The sequence below is a fragment of the Squalius cephalus genome (assembly GCF_949319135.1).
Source record: "Squalius cephalus genome assembly, chromosome: 8".
NCBI lineage: Eukaryota > Metazoa > Chordata > Actinopteri > Cypriniformes > Leuciscidae > Squalius > Squalius cephalus.
Genome location: NC_137129.1, coordinates 34307040 through 34323274, shown reverse-complemented (window position 1 = coordinate 34323274; position 16235 = coordinate 34307040). Strand labels below are relative to the sequence as shown.

Genomic DNA, 16235 nt, shown 5'->3' with positions numbered 1-16235 from the left:
TACATGCGAGATATAAAATGGTGGCTAGCAAACAAAAACAATCTCTAGAGTTAAATTTCAAAAAAGTGGTGTTTTTTTAATTTGGCGGTTGCCATAGGAGAGTCCACACTGCAAGACTGTGCCTCAAAACTTCTGACACTGGCAGAATTTCATCGGAAGTGAAACATGACCGCAATATTCATTCATCAGCTGTCTGCGAACATGTCAAACTAGTGATGGATTACTACAGATTTTGGTCAAGGATCAGATGAATCCTTTAGGATTCGCAATATTCATACAAAATCCCTACATTATGCACCCGGCTTTAGTAGAAATTTAAGCAAACAATGGATCTGAACGCACCTTCACTTTCCTACCTTTGTAAAAACTATTCATACAAATAATGACTTGATTACATGTCATCTACAATGAACATGTTCTCAATGAAATGTCATTTTGATATTTTTGTGGGATTTAAAATAATAATGAAAACAAAATTTAGGTGGTGTAACTGTCCAGAAATGATCAAATAAAAATAAAAAAAGCTTGATTAAAAGCTGATATTATTGAAATTAGTAATGCCAGCAATTGGCAATAGTGCTTTGGCAATAGTAGTTTGGCAATAGCGATTCTTTAACAAGATAAGCAGTGAACCAATGTTGTTTTGAAATATTGGTAATATTTAAAAAATAATGTTGTTTTTTCCTGCATTTTTAAGAAACCAAGACACTTTACACAAGAATTATCAAAGATTTACTCTTTTATCATCTCAGATATCATTATTTAATATTGACCCACATATCAAATCCAAACTCTGACTAAGAAAAAATGACAACAAATGACCAAATCAGTAAAAAAAACATCTCTACAAACCAAGCCAAATCATAATTATTTAACTTTTGCAAATTATTAAAAATATACAGTTCTTATTAGATGAGTGGGCGGCAGGGGCGTGGCCACTCGGGCAACCGCAACCTGTCAATCATATAATGTGGCGGGAGTAAAAACCTAGTGTCAGTGAGGACGCCTAGGCTTATGATTGCCTTACTTTTCCTATTACTGTTACTGGCATCATGTGAGTGTTTGGACAAAACCCACAGTGAACGCATAGAGGGAAGCTCACCGAAGTCCAGTGACCGTAAAATATGACTTTGCCAGTTGACAAAATCGTTTTTTACACTTATTGAGTGAGTTATTATTTATTTTCTTCATTCGACGCCAGTCAGTCACCTAACCAAAGAGACACCTGCCGCTGAAGACGTGTAGGCTAAGTTACTCTCCTTTTTGTCTCAACCGTCCATCGACAGTTTATCGTACCATTGTCTCTTGTGGAGGATTTTGTTTCAAAAAGGAATTATTCAGTAACTTGTTTCAGTAAATTCCAACAGACCTGCTCAGGATTCCTTGGATGAGTGTCTCTCTGCCATGGAGTTGCATTCGGGAAAGCGCGAAGCTCTGTGACTGAACAAACTAGCCGTACTGCGGCACTATCGCCAAATAAACGCTCTGTGACTGTCTGTCCACTTGCTGAGTCGCAGAAATGTTGTAAAAAGCGGTAGTTTTGCGTGGGACTGGGGGACTGAGAGTCGAAGAAGGCGAAGAGACCACAGCAGGTGCACGTGAACGCAGGAATATTATAATGGCTCTCGCGGCGGTTTCTCTCTACCTCCTCGCGCTTGCCTGGGCGAACTTGCGCCCGGTCCACGGGAACAACCGTCACGCCGTGTACTGGAACAGCTCAAACCTCCAGTAAGTGGGTTCATAAGTTTTTTACGTCGGATGTGGGGAGATTTTAGGTCCCGTAAGACAGTTGACACGTAGAGATCGAGGGAGAAAAGATAGGCGAATCTCACGAATACATGTCCGGGACATTTACACCAGACAATCACAACTAGATTTCCCCCCTCCTCAAAGCTTAGGTGTTTATGTTAAGCACAATTGAGATTTTGTGTGATTTATTTATGGCAATTAACCACATTTTCATCCCAGATTTTAATTAGCGTAATTTGACCGGATTTATAGGATAACACCAGTCTTGTAATAGTATTTTTCTAAAAAAAAAAAAAAAAATTGATTTATAATAATTTTAGGGTGATGCATAACCCGAACATGTTCTTGACAGGTTTCGTGAGGTTTATCTGAGAGTTTTGATTTAGTGGTCACTCGGTCACGTGCTGTACATTTCGATTCGTGCGCTCAGGAAGTTGATGAAGTGTCTCCTGATTGAGACATGCTTGCTTCAGCCTCCAGACTGATTTATTTCTTTTAGTATCACAGGACTTGATTGTGTGCTGATAGGTGGTAATTCATATTACCTGACAGCCTAGACTGGATAGCTGAATAATCTGAGAGGAAAATCATTATGGTGCGTTTCTTCACTTTTTTTTTTTTTTTTTTAAAATCTGGCCACAGATATTTTTCTTCTCCCTTGCTGCCCTGTTCCCTTGTCAAGGAGAGCTTCTATACCGTATCCTTTCTTCAGTTTAATTTCTTTTGCCTGTAATTACAAGAACTGTAGTGGTGATGAATGAGAAGTCTTGTGCCTTTAGTGTTATTATCTTAAGATTGATCACATTTATCTCTCCTCTGATAAAAGGGAGGGCGAGCAGCTCCTCCCTCCCCCCACCTCTTGTCTATTTGTATTCATCTCATCCACTTATCTCCTGGCTTTATTCTGCTTACCCGCCTTCTCGTCTACTGTATCACTTTCAGTGGTTTCTTTCTTGCTGTATTCCAATCTTTCATCTTACTATTGATATGCATCACTATATGTGATGGAAATAGCATGTAAATATTTCTCATATTCAAACTGAGGGTCAGAATATGTGGCATGAATGTCAGCAAGCATTGCACTCCAAACATGGTTTTAGCATTACTCAAAAACCTCTAGAGCAAAATATGGGCCCAACAAGCACCAGCTGCAGCAGCAATTAAGTGTGTAAGAGAGTTTGTGTGTGTGTGTGTGTGTGTGTGTGTGTGTATTTGTGTGTAGAAAAAGATGAGAAGAGCCTCATTAATACCCAGGTCCTCATTATCAGCATCTTCAAAGTGCACAGCAGTCACACGTTTCCCTGTGTGTCACATTCTGTTGATACTGTTATCTATTACCTTTAATTATCCTTTGTGTTTGAACGCAAGTTTTGGTTAGATGTCTACAGATGTCTGTTTATCTTTATTTATACAGCTAGATAAAAGTTGGCTGTATAGAATAATTTCATTCATTTTGTTGCATCAGTAGTATTAATTGTTTCAATTATGATATATGTTGCTGAGAATAGTGAAAGGTTTGTGTATGTTTGTCAGTTCTGAAAAAAAAAATAGCTAAATATACTTTGAGATGTTTGTTTCTTTGAGTCTAGGCAGGTGCAAATATTTCTGAAAAATAGCCTAGCTATTATTGAGAACTTGTAGGCTAATATTTCAGCGGTTATTGTTGTGTATTAATGTTTCTAAGGCCATGTCCACACTAATACGTTTTCGTTTGAAAACGCATCTTTTTCTCTCCGTTTTGGCCTTCCGTCCACACTGAGCTGGTGTTTTTATTAATGAAAACAAACTTTTTTGAACTTTTTTCCAAAGTGGATAAATTTGAAAACGGCATTGTAGTGTGGACTGTCAAAACAGAGGTACAGTATTTAAAAACGATGACGTACACTGTAAAAAGTGAATAGCTGGATCAACTTAAATAAAATGACTTCAATTGGTAACACCTAAAGAAATTAAGTTTTCTCAACTTAAATTATCATGTTTTATCATGAAAAACGTGATAATTTAAGTTGAGAAAACTTAATTTCTTTAGGTGTTACCAATTGAAGTAATTTTTTTAAGTTGATCCAACTGTTCACTTTTTACAGTGTAAGTTTAGTCATGTGACGCATATAGATATTCATGTTTATACCGGTATTGTGCCTTTTATGTGCTATTCACTTTCACACCGTTGCTAAAATGTTACTTTGCACACTCTTCTTATCACAGTCCTGCAAAGATGACAGAAAATGTACTCACATTTGCTGTCCTGCAGCAAAACATGAGAGCGGTTGCGTTTTAGACCAAACATATGGTGACCAAACAATGGTGAGATGTTTTGCTAAACAAAATTATCCCGTCAGAAGAATTGTGCGATAACTATATGTGAGGTTTTACGCATGCGCAGTAACCAACGTTTCAGTGTGGATGAGAAACTTTTGGAAAACGCCTGACAACGCTAGTGTGGACGGAGAGCGTTTTTAAACGAAATCGCTGTTTTCAAATGTATCCGGAATAATGTAGACGTAGCCTAAGAGTTGTGCATGTGTCAGGGAGTTTGTACCTACATGTCTCTGTTAGTACAGAGTCTATTTCTACTCCCACACTGGGAGAAGATCTGTAAAATAATGCGTAAACTGACCCAGATTGCAGGTAGCCGAGGAACTCTCTGAGGCCTTACGGCATGAATACTGATCCCAGATCAGTCCTGAGAGGCTTAAAGCTTCGGGCCACACACTACTCAGGAGCGCATGCAGGCATGGTACAAACTGGAGCAACAATCTCCCAACCAACCGGCTCCCATGAGCCCCTCAAGGGCATGAGAGAGTGTTTATGGCCCAGTGGGTTGTCACAGTTCTAGGTGAGAACCTCCTTTTGCGCCTAACGCTCGGTCCAGCTGAGGTAGACAAGTTAGCGGTGGAGTCGGTAGAGCACTTTATGTGGGCTTTAGTATCCGGGATCACTCTCACTCCGCATCCTGGCACTCACATCGCCGAGACAGATAAAAGAGCTGACTGATAAAAGCGCTTTCATAGATGCGGCGAGAAAACCTTGCTCACGGAGTCTGTTTGAAATTTCACTGTAAAGTCAAGTGAATAGAGGTTCATCAATCATGTGAGATGATGTGTCTGGGGAAAATGCCAAATCTGGAAGAAGTCAGAAAGAACGTGACTGCCTGGTGTAATATGAAAGAAATTTGCACGGAGGGCTTCAGATATGTGTAAACAACTGAAAGGAACATGGATAGGGTGTTGATTCGGATGGTGAGGATGAGTCAGTAGCACACGGCTGGGCTTTTGATTGCATCTGCACGGCCCCATTAGGAGGCAACGCTCTCAGCTTCTGCTGGCACTGGCACTGCAACCCAAGCTCATTACAGCTGTCCCAGCTAATGGAACACACACTCACACACAAAGTCATTTAGTTGCATTCTGTCCAACACACACGCAAAGTCCCTTGCAAACCAGTACGCATACTAATGTACTTTATGCGGATCAAACTGACTTGTAAGCCGAACGAGAAGAACGTTCATGCACACGAGTGACAGGAAAAATACAACCTAATACACACACACACACTCATTGAAGGGATAGTTCACCCAAAAATGAAAATTAGCCCATGATTTACTCACCCTCAAGTCATCCTAGGTGTATATGACATTGTTCTTTCAGACGAATACAATTGTAGTTATTTTAGGCCTATATCGGCTTTATTATTGCTGTGAATGGTTGTTTCTGTTTTGAAGTCCATAAAAGTTCATCTATCCATGATAAAAGTGCTCCACACGGCTCCGGGGGGTTAATAAAGGCCTTCTGAAGCGAAGCGATGTGTTTGTGTAAGAAAAATATCCATATTTAAAGCTTTATAAAGTAAAATGACTAGTTTCCGGCCAAATGAACATATGGATTCGACTTAAGCCTAAAGCGCAACTTATGTGAGTAATGCGATGTACTGCTGATATTTACTGTACGCTAAGTTGCGCTTCAGGCGCAAGTAGACTACATATGGCCGTTTGGCCGGAAGCTAGAGTTTTACTTTGTAACATGTTAAATATGAGTATTTTTCTTACACAAACGCATTGCTTCGCTTCAGAAGGCCTTTATTTACCCCCCGGCGCTGTGTGGAGCACTTTTATGATGGATAGTTGCACTTTTATGGACTTAAAACAAAAAAACATTCACTGCCATTATAAAGCTTAGAAGAGCCAGGACATGTTTTAATATAACTCTGATTGTATTCGTCTGAAAGAAGACTGTCATATACACCCAGGATGACTTGAGGGTGAGTAAATCATGGGCTAATTTTCATTTTTGGCTTAACTATCCCTTTAAATCATTGCTGCTCCCAGGTTCTCTGCTAATTAGCAACGTTTGATGTGGAACATGTGTAGCTGAGCAAGTAACCGTTGGGTACATTTCCTGTGGCGCCGTGACCTCTTGCACCCAGCACCAGGTTGGTGTCACGGCCCGGTATCAGAGCAGGGCCCATTAATTGGTCAGCCTCTGTCAACATGATGATAACAAATGAGAGCCCTGCTCTCAGACCGCACTCAGAGCTCTGGGCTAGGCAACGGTGAAGGGCTTATGTAAGGGGAGATTTACCTTAGAAGAAAGACAAAATGAAATGTAATATGTGCTGTGAAAGAACGAACATACAGGCTGCAGCACTATGACCTTTAATAGCTGGGTCAAATTAATTTGAAACTAGCCTGTAGTGATTTATTCTTGCTTGTGTTGTGTTGCTGAATAATATTATTTTTCTTCTCTGTAATTGATTACCCCTGAAGTAGCTGTGAGACTTGATGACTTGATTGTTCCTGCTAAAACCAGCTAAGGCTCTGATTTACAAAGTTTGAGTTTACAAAAGCTAAAGTGAAAATATGTTTTTGAACAAAAGCATTTGGACACAAATATTAATCAAAATGATTAAATATCAATATACAGTGACATGTCAAATCAAGTGCCATTTGATAGCACACTTTCTTTCTTTTTTTAAAGCAAAATAGTTTACAAGTTTGTTTTAAAATATTAAAACAAAATGAAGACATTCATTTACATTAATGAAACTTGTTTATAGTTAATGTGATGAATGACACCTGTGGTTACTGTGCTAAAACACCTGTTTGAAGAGAAACTTTACATTACATTTACATACTTTACAAAAAAAACATCTTGACATCAGTTGCTTTAAAGTGGCTAGAGAACATATTGCACATTTTGAATGCATTTGTAGATTTCGACTTACGTAAATTAGTCGATTTGCTTGGAATGCGTCGATTAGTTGCGTTGTTTATGGTCATCCCCAGTAATGGCGTACTATAAAATGCCATAAAAATCATACTATAACAATTTTTTGGTTTTAAAGAGAAAAAACAGGTAATTTTAATCCATTTTTATCTTACAGTTTTCTTTGTCAGGTTTTACGTCTAGTGCACATCTCTCCCCCAGCGTGTGCAAGTTTTATCTGACTTAAATGGAGATTTATTTTGGGTATAAATGAAATAATACAGTGTATGTATAGTGCCAAACGCACAAACATCTTCAAATATGGGTGTGCCTAACTGCCTAACATATTTAAATATTATTCTCAAGAAAATAACTTGCAACTACATGCAATCTGTTACATTGCACAAGTGAATTAGTATCCTATATGTAAGGGTCTTTGTAAATCAGAGCCCAAGTTGGGTGAAAACAATCTAAAGACTCTTTCTGTGAGCACTTGTCTTGAATTCTGTAAATGTCCCGACTGTATGTGCATGTATTTGCATGTGAATTATAGCACTTCTCATGCCTCCTTATTTGTTTTAAGTTTTAAGGTTTTTAAATTTGGAAAAAAAAGCATCTGGTTTATCAGTGGTTCTGATTTCCAGTCCTATGGACCCACAGCACTGCACATTTTATAGTTCAGTTCAGTTCAGTTCATGCAGCTCATTGCAAATAAGCTGATGATTTAAATCAGGTGTGTAAATGAGGGAGAAATACAAAATATGCAGTGCTGTGGGTCCCCAGATCGGTTGAGCACCATTGTGCTAATTCCATTATTATTATTTTTTTATTATTCACTTGAAAGTAATTGATTGGACCACAAAAACATACTGAGATAGTTAACTTGGAAGTGTTAAAATACTGCCATTAACAGGCATTATAGTGGATGTATTTGAGCAGCCACAGTGCTCTCATGTTTTTATGTAATTGTGGTATGATTCGAAACAAAGCTTTTTAAAGCTTAAAATCAATTTTTTGAAGTGACAATATGGTGATGCTACCCTTATGGATTGTTTCTTTTGTATTAGACCATACTAAATGTTTCTTCTTTTCAACTAGATGAAACAGGACTAGTGGGTGGGAAAAACCAGTAGGAAAGCCTAGGAAAGTTTTTTTATTTAGTGCACAATCTTCTGTGCTACAGAGCAAATTATCATCTTGACAAATGGTTTCCCTGGGAAATGGAGGCATTGGGTGGAGTGATCAATGACCAGCCGAGCAGGAGGCTTCCTCCTGCAGCTCATTACAGTCACATATACCCCATTAATGAAAAAAAAAACCCAGACAAAACTCAAACAGTAAAACAAGGTCACATGCAAAGAACAGTTCCTGACAACAACAAAAATGTCTGCTCTGGTAAGCATGTAGAATAATATGGCTTTCAGGTTTCTTGAATAATTTAAGATGCCAATTTGGTTTAATGCTTTCCTTTACAATACCCTCAGATACAAGTCAAGAACGGGTTCAGGAAAGAGTACAAAAGTTCGTAAAAGTTTTTAGTAGGGATGGGTGTTTTTCAAAAATATTGTATTTGAATATTTGGGCTCATAAAAAACGAATATTTGAATATCCATTTATTTAAATGAATTTCAATGAGCAAGACGTTCTTTTTTAATCGTGAAGTTTTCACTAAGCTTAGGATGTATCATGGATTAACTGCATTTACAGTCAGCAAAGCAATATGTATCAAAATTCGAATAGTAGTTTTATTTTTCGAATAATTATTACAGATCGAATATTTAAATATTAGACTCTTGGTGCACACGCCTAGTTTTTAGTGATGTTCATTTTTGTAATTGACTGCTTGAGTTCCGGACAGATAAATCAGCTGCAGTGGGACGTTGGGCGTTTGAACAAGTTCTCTCTGTGCTATTTTATTTTGTTAGTCAATTTTCATCAGATGCACGCTTAGTTTCTTATACCAGAGCTGTTGCATATTGAAGACACTGTTGAGTTAAAATAGTTCAATTTTTTAAAAGCATGTCTCATGCCCTGCATGCCATCCATTTCATCAGTTGTGCTTCATTAACTATTTAGCTGTTTTCACATCTCTCTCCAAATTTAGTCTTTAGTGCTATGACTGTCTCAGACTGAAAGCCACCATGTAGAGTGTTGATGTACAAACCGCAGGGTGCCACAAAATGCCACCATAATTAATCTAGGGCCTTACAATAAGGACTGCCCAGTGGCCAGCGTGAACGATGCTCAGGACAGTTGACAGAACTGTCACTAGCCCGATCGAGCTAGTGCTGCATCGCCACTAAAGTGTATCATTTGTAGCAAATTAGCTCATGGGACATGGGAATATTTAATCATAACACATTATATTTTATTATAGGGCTGGAACGGCGTGTCGTTTCTCCGGTAGTGGGCGTAACGTGCAAACGGCAATCTCATTGGCTGGCGCTCATCTAGTACCGTCCCTGTTTTGGTTTCAGCAAATCAGTTCGAACGAACTGAAATATTAATAAAATCTTATAAATTTGCGCAATTATTACTTTCTTTGTTTAATATTGATGTCACTTCCAAATATGTGCTTATCCATAATGTTTATGTGTAAGGATTTCTTTTGTTGTTGGATACTGTGATTTATGATTTGAATGATGTAACTTTGATTTAACATATGTAATGTCAAAAAAGGATGCATGTGTATTATGCCCTCGAATGTCTCGAATGAAAAAAAAAATGTAATGAATTCAAAACCTAGCTCCTCAAGTCAGTCCTCATGCCAAGGGACTTAATTTGTGCAGGTAGATAAAAATCTATTTCAGTCTTTGAGGGTTTTTTTTTTTTTTTTTTTTTTTTTTTGCCCAAGAACAAGAGGAAAGTCAGTTATCGATGGAATGGAACACGGAATAAAAAAAATATTACTGGAGCAAGGAATTATTCAAAAGATGTTAAAAGAAACTGAGACTGGCAAATTAATTAACACCGAGAAATTAGGAGCAACAGTGAAGATTAGAAAATTAATTGGAAATGTGGGCTATAGAATGTGAAGTTTAGGCCTATTTTTCTCCTGGAAAAGGTTAAATTGAGGATGATTATTGAACCACATGGTTTTAGTTATGTGGATTGATGCATTTAGGCAAGCGAGCATGTGTTGTGCTAGTCTGTCGCCGTTATGCGGTGGCTGCGCTCTCAAGAAAAGAAAAAGACAAGTGGATTTGCCAGCTGATTTCATGCAAGTCTGTCCATCTGGCTTGGCATGAAGACAGAGTCTCTCTGATTCTGCATATCAAATGTACCTTATTCCAGCATTCAGTATTCAGTCATTCACTGCCAATGAATTACTACGGACACAGAGGAAGTAGAAAATGCCTATTTTTGAAATTTGTAAATTTGTATGTGTACCAGTCACGTTTTCTCTTTGTTTCTCTTGATTCCTACAAATTCCAATCAATCGCAACTCTAATCGATCTTTATTGCTGGAAGCACGATTAACCTGTTTTCCCGATGCTCCCAACAAGGCTGGATCATTCCTTTAGAAATGACACATCTGTGCCTAACATCCCCCTGGTCCTGTGCCTACTGCATGCATAAAGAGAAAGACTGCCTCTGTCTGCTGTCTGAAGAAGCGTACGCAGAGCGGTTAGGTGGATGTATGTGTCTGACCTGTACCTTCTCTTTATTTTCGGCATGGAGGATGACAGTCCGTAAGGACCTCTGTGAATTCCCTGCCACGGTGTGACTCATGCCTACAGCCTTTGCCAAGTAAAACCAATGGCTTGCTGCATAATTTCTCCGTGTTCCCTCGGGAAAGTCAGATTGAGGAAAGGGAAGGTGGTCGATCCCAGCTGAATGCAGAAAGGACCTCTAGCCTCCAAATAAATATATGACCATTAAATGCGAGCCATTGGATGCCTGAAGAGCGGTCGATTTCGGGCCTTGTGATAATCAATGCGCAAATTCATTTTTTTTGCTTGAATGTGACAGTGTGTGAGAAATACCAATTAGAATTGAGAGCGGGAGTGGGAAGAGAGGAGGAATTGATTTGAGAGGAGAGAGTGTAAAGCTTTCCTCTCTCAAACACTCTACCCTGAGATCATCCCCTTCTGACTCCTAAGGAGCAAAAAGTGAGAATGCATGAGAGATGGAAAGCAAAAAAAAAAAAAAAAAAAAAAGAGTTAAATGGAAGTCACTGATGGGGTGGAACATTTGGTCATCATGGGTCAGTTGGAAGTATAAGGTTTTATGAGGGCCTTATTTCCATTTTCCAGGGATTTATTCAAGTCCTTAACCTTAAGTATTACAGTAAAAAAAAGTGTATAACTTATCCTGCAGTTGTGCTATGAACACAGACGATACCTGAAATCATGCTTTTCTTAAGTGATCTGGTAATTTTTGTGTGTTGAAAACTTGCCAAACGTAGGCTAGCAATATCTCACAACCAGCCACAGCACCTGTGCTTTGAGGTTTTGTGATTTTTGCACAGGCAAGCACCACTTGTATTTTCTAGTTTAGTTTTCTTTTTCAGTAGCATCTTTTTCCAGTTGCCATTTACATTTTTGGGTTTTTTTTGTTTTTTTGGGAGAAGAGGTTGAAGTTTGACTGAACTTGTGCACCATAAGTGTTGAAAAAAAAAAAAAAACCCTTTAGTGATCATTTTAAAACTGTAATTTTGTAGATCTTAATAGTGCCTTTTGGATAAATGTAACACTTAAATGGACTACTTGCATTGGCCTTCTGTCAGGTAGTTGTACAGCTCCATTTGATATAATGATTGTAGCTATCCACTTCATGTTGCTAACACAAAGAAAGCCTTGCGAAGTCTGTTCAGGATAGTATAAGCTTATATCGAGCATTTTGTTGTCTGCAATTGCTATTTTTATGCTTAGGCTCATGGCCCCAATAGCTGTAGGCCTATACCTTCTTATCGTTGTATTATGGTCCTTAGGTGGAAGTACTTCATTTTATGTGACCAAAACCTAGGCTGTGAGGGATAGAAGTGCATTATGTTGATGTTTCAGGCAACAAACCATTGAAATTTTCTTTCGTTCTTTCAAGTTTTTAATGTTGTTTACATGTCTGTGGTGTTTTTAATCTGCTTAATAAGACAAACCATGTGCAAATTCATAAGTCATTTTCTCCTTAAAACTGCTGTTAAACAAAGATAGTCTCAAAAACAAAATCGTTGAAATCGTTGGTGTTTCTTACATCACAAACTACTTTGTATCCAATGCAACATGCGGGCGGGCTTTAGCATATCATCATTACTATGCTGTGAAGCAGGGAGAGAAGCCAGAATATCCCGCTATATTTTTCTGTTGATATGAAAAATTAGACAGGTAGATTAAAAGGTAGATTTAACAATAAAGTTGGTGAATTATGTATATAATGTATATTATTAGGGCTGTAGTCAACCAAAGAAATGCTTAGTCGACCAAAGTCCTGTCCTGCACAATGATTAGTCGACTAAAAAAAAAAAAATAAAAAAAAAAGACGCGATGTTTTGCATTTTGATTGAACATTTATTAAACAATTGTCATAGAGCATTTATAAAACAACAACGAAAAAACGTTTTTTGTTTGTTTTTTTTATTGACACCTGGGATCCCCCGTGAAACGGTTCTCATTCGCGCTTGAATAAGGCCGGCGACACACTGGCTGCGTGGCGTGTCTGTTTTTATTTCGGCTCCCATGTTAACAGGTTGGAGTTTGCACACTGCCTGCATGAGACGCGCGTCTCAGGCGCGGCGCGAGCCACGCGGAAAACGTGTGCATGCTAGAAATAGAACTGACGCCTAAGTGTTCCAGCAACGGGAGTGTTCTCTGGCTAGAGCTTTTTCTTTAGGCCTATTTAAATTTCGTTTTTCTTTATTTAAATTTCGTTTTTCTTTATTTAAATTTCGTTTTTCTTTATTTAAATTTCATTTTTTCTGTATTTAAATTTCGTTTTTTTCTTTATTTAAATTTCGTTTTTCTTTATTTAAATTTCGTTTTTCTTTATTTAAATTTCATTTTTTCTGTATTTAAATTTTAAGCTAACTTTAGCATACTGTTATCTAGTAGCTGGATTAAACATGGTTAAAATGCTGGCCAAACAGTGTAAAGTGTGACTGTATTTCACTGTTGGCTAGGGGTGGAACGGTACATGTATTCGTATTGAACCGAAACGGTACGGGCGTCACGGTTGGGTGCATAAATTTACACAGAGAATACACGCTATAAAAATAAATGAAATTCGCGTGCAAATTAATTAATGTAATGCGGAACTACTGTTAGATACGTGGGTTCTTAAGTGAGAGAGTGAGAGTGAGAGAGGCCCTGTCCCAAATGGCACACTTCATGTGCACTTTCGGTCTTGTGGACTTACAATGGCTGCCGCGTGCGCGTGTCCGTTAAGTCCGTGAGACCGCAGTGTGTCCCATTTGTCATTTTTAGATCTCAGAAGGGTGCTCGCGAGTGCCCCCATGTGGTCGTTTTGCGCCCTTGATGCGCACTTTTGCCGAGCCCGCTCTGATGCGGGCTCCGCAGCAGACTTCTTCCCGACAGTCAAAGCGGCATTATGTCACGAAAGTGCGGACTCAGGAAGACCGCGAGTGCTTAGGGTTCCATTTGGGACAGGGCCTGAGGCGCGCAAAGTGTTTACTTATATTTGTGTGTGTGTGTGTGTGTGTGAGGCTCAGGCGCGATCGAACAGTGGAAACATAAAAACATACTCCGTCATTTTGTTTACACAGGACATCATTCAAACTGCAAAGTGTTTAAGTTACCAAACATATCTCAAAGTCTTTTTGTCTTTTTATTCATTTAATTAATAAACTAATTATATAAAACTATTGTCAGTGCACTACAAATAAACTGGTTCTATGCCTTTATTAATAAAACTTATTTTAAAAATACAAGGCTTAAGTAATTTATTTTCCTTTGGTGGTACCGCCTGAGACATGCACAAGCCTTCTGCATTTTTGTTTTGCTTTTCCCTCCATTGTAACGAACTCTTACCGAACCATGATGTCTGAACCAAGGTATGAACCGAACCGTGACTTCTGTGTACCGTTCCACCCCTACTGTAGACTTTTAATTTAAGTGTACAAGTGCAGATTGGTCAAGTGTTCAATAAATGTTTTTGTTGAGAAATTTTGTCTATCTTAAGTAATTATTTGTGTTACATTTTATCTTTCAAATAGAGGTTAAAAACCAAGCACATATCGGCCAAAATAAATCGGCAGCATTTATCGGCCATCGGCCGACCCGGATTTCAAAAGATTGGCATCGGCATCGGCCTGAAAAAACCCATATCGGTCGACCTCTACTAAGGATACTGGTTTTTAGAAGGCGAATGCAAACATGGTTTGTGTAACATTAGCAGCACATTATTAGCTGTTTGATAACGTAGTCAAGCTAAAGGCTAATAATATTAATTACCGTTATCTGTCCAACGTTGGAAAGAGCGATATCTTTGTGCAGCATTTACTACGGTAACTTGAGTAAAAGTTGACTGAGTGGATCTCTGAGCTGGTGTGAGTGAGTGGAGGCGTGGCTAATTTGCATAATCATGAATCCTTGTATACTAAATTATGCAAGGGTGTAGAGTTACATTCAATGTACAATTAGAACAAAGTCAGTGCATTGTGATATAGTGTCTCAGTCTACATTACACTACATAATACACTACATAATTGCATAATATACTAGTCAAAATTGCTGGTATTAGGTAAAGGGACACTCTCATTCTAGAGAGCAAAAGCTTACTCAAAGCTAACAGACATGAACTAAAATCCAAACACTTTTTTTTTCTCTCTTTCAAATTTCCAGCCTTGGAATAGACATGATGTTCACTCAAAGTCTTGTTTTCGTTTGCATCCAAATGAAACTTGCACTGTTTTTCAGGGTTGTTTTGAGCCATGTCTTTGCTTCACTCCAGGTGTGTCATGTGAAAGAGAAAAACATGTTCCAGTGTTTGTTGTATGAAAGGTACCTGTGTGTGTGACATCACTCCCTTGAGTCCCTCTGATTGCCTCCCTGGAGAGTCACTGTCAGCACTGTTACCTAATCATCACACTTGTCACAAGGTCAGGTGTTCTGTATGCACTTGCCATGATGACCACAAAATAACAAAAGAGCCATACGTATCTTGTATTTTTTTTAGTAGGGATGCCACAATTCTCAATATAATATTGAACCGTTAGGTACGACATCCACGGTTCAATATGCACTTGCAAAACGCCTCCCCGCAAATAAATATCCAATCACTATGCACTGAAGTTAGGGGGTGCTTAACCATGCTTGCAATGCTGGTATCAGATTTCTCACTTTAACCGATTGAATCGATCGGACCAACCAACACAAGTTTCGAATACGAAAATAGGGAATCGATTGTAACGGCCTTCTCGGAGCCTGTCAGCTCGTCACGATACGCTCGCAGCGAACGCGCATCACACAGCAACTGCAGGCTCTGACAAACACGCATACTGTAACAGCAAATTATACTTCTGCATAATGTGTCTCTTTTTACTACAAAAATGTGAATTCTGCCGGTATTCAGACAGTCTGATACATACAGATACAGATTCAGGCTACGGGCTACAATCGGGCTACACAATTTGTTTGACATTTCTAATCGTAAACAGCCATGTTGAAGCCTGCAGTAATGTTTTTCATTGATGTAATGGCAGTCCACTCTGCTTATTGTTTTTTGAGAATGTTGCACTCCTGTTTATCATTGTGCCCGAAACTTCACGCCACTAAATCATCAGAAATATTGCTGACTTGTGCATCTCAAGTGCCCTCTTTACGTTCGTCCTAATGCCTGTCCATGGATTTGCCTATATTTGGCATTTAAAATGGAAACGTCTTTAGACATGGAAAATCGATTTTACAATCAATTCAATTAACACTTATGTCTCAAAAATCTAACAGGATTTTTTCACAAAAGTGACAGCCCTAATGACAAGCGGTGAAGGGAGGCTGCAGTACGAGGAAGCACCACCTTCTTTCAAATGTGTGGGGACATTTTGGTTTTGCCGTTGAGTATAATGCAGAGGAAGAAAAAAGGAACAAAAAATGATTGTGTGTAAGCATTGTTTTACATGTGTCGTCTACTCAAATGGAAACGCTTCCAACATGACCGCACATCTGCGGCGCCATCACGCAGTGATATCACTGTCTGAAAGCAGGATAGCAGAGCAGGTATTACACTCATCCAAAAAGCAACAGTCCCTCGCTGATTACTTCCAGCATACATACCCAACTGGTTCCGAGAGACATAAGAAATAACAAAGGAAGTGGGGGTGTTCATTGCCAA

At 38.7% G+C, this 16235-nt stretch overlaps 1 protein-coding gene across 1 annotated transcript in view; it reads left to right on the top strand.

The window, feature by feature from the left end:
• The first annotated feature begins 924 nt into the window (after nt 1-924).
• The window catches only part of efna3a (ephrin-A3a), a 103466-nt gene continuing 88155 nt past the window's right edge, over nt 925-16235 (top strand). Inside the window, exon 1 of the mRNA XM_079878448.1 lies at nt 925-1728. Within this exon, the coding sequence (XP_079734574.1) occupies nt 1619-1728 (110 nt within the window). The 5' untranslated portion in view covers nt 925-1618. The remainder of the gene's footprint in view (nt 1729-16235) is intronic.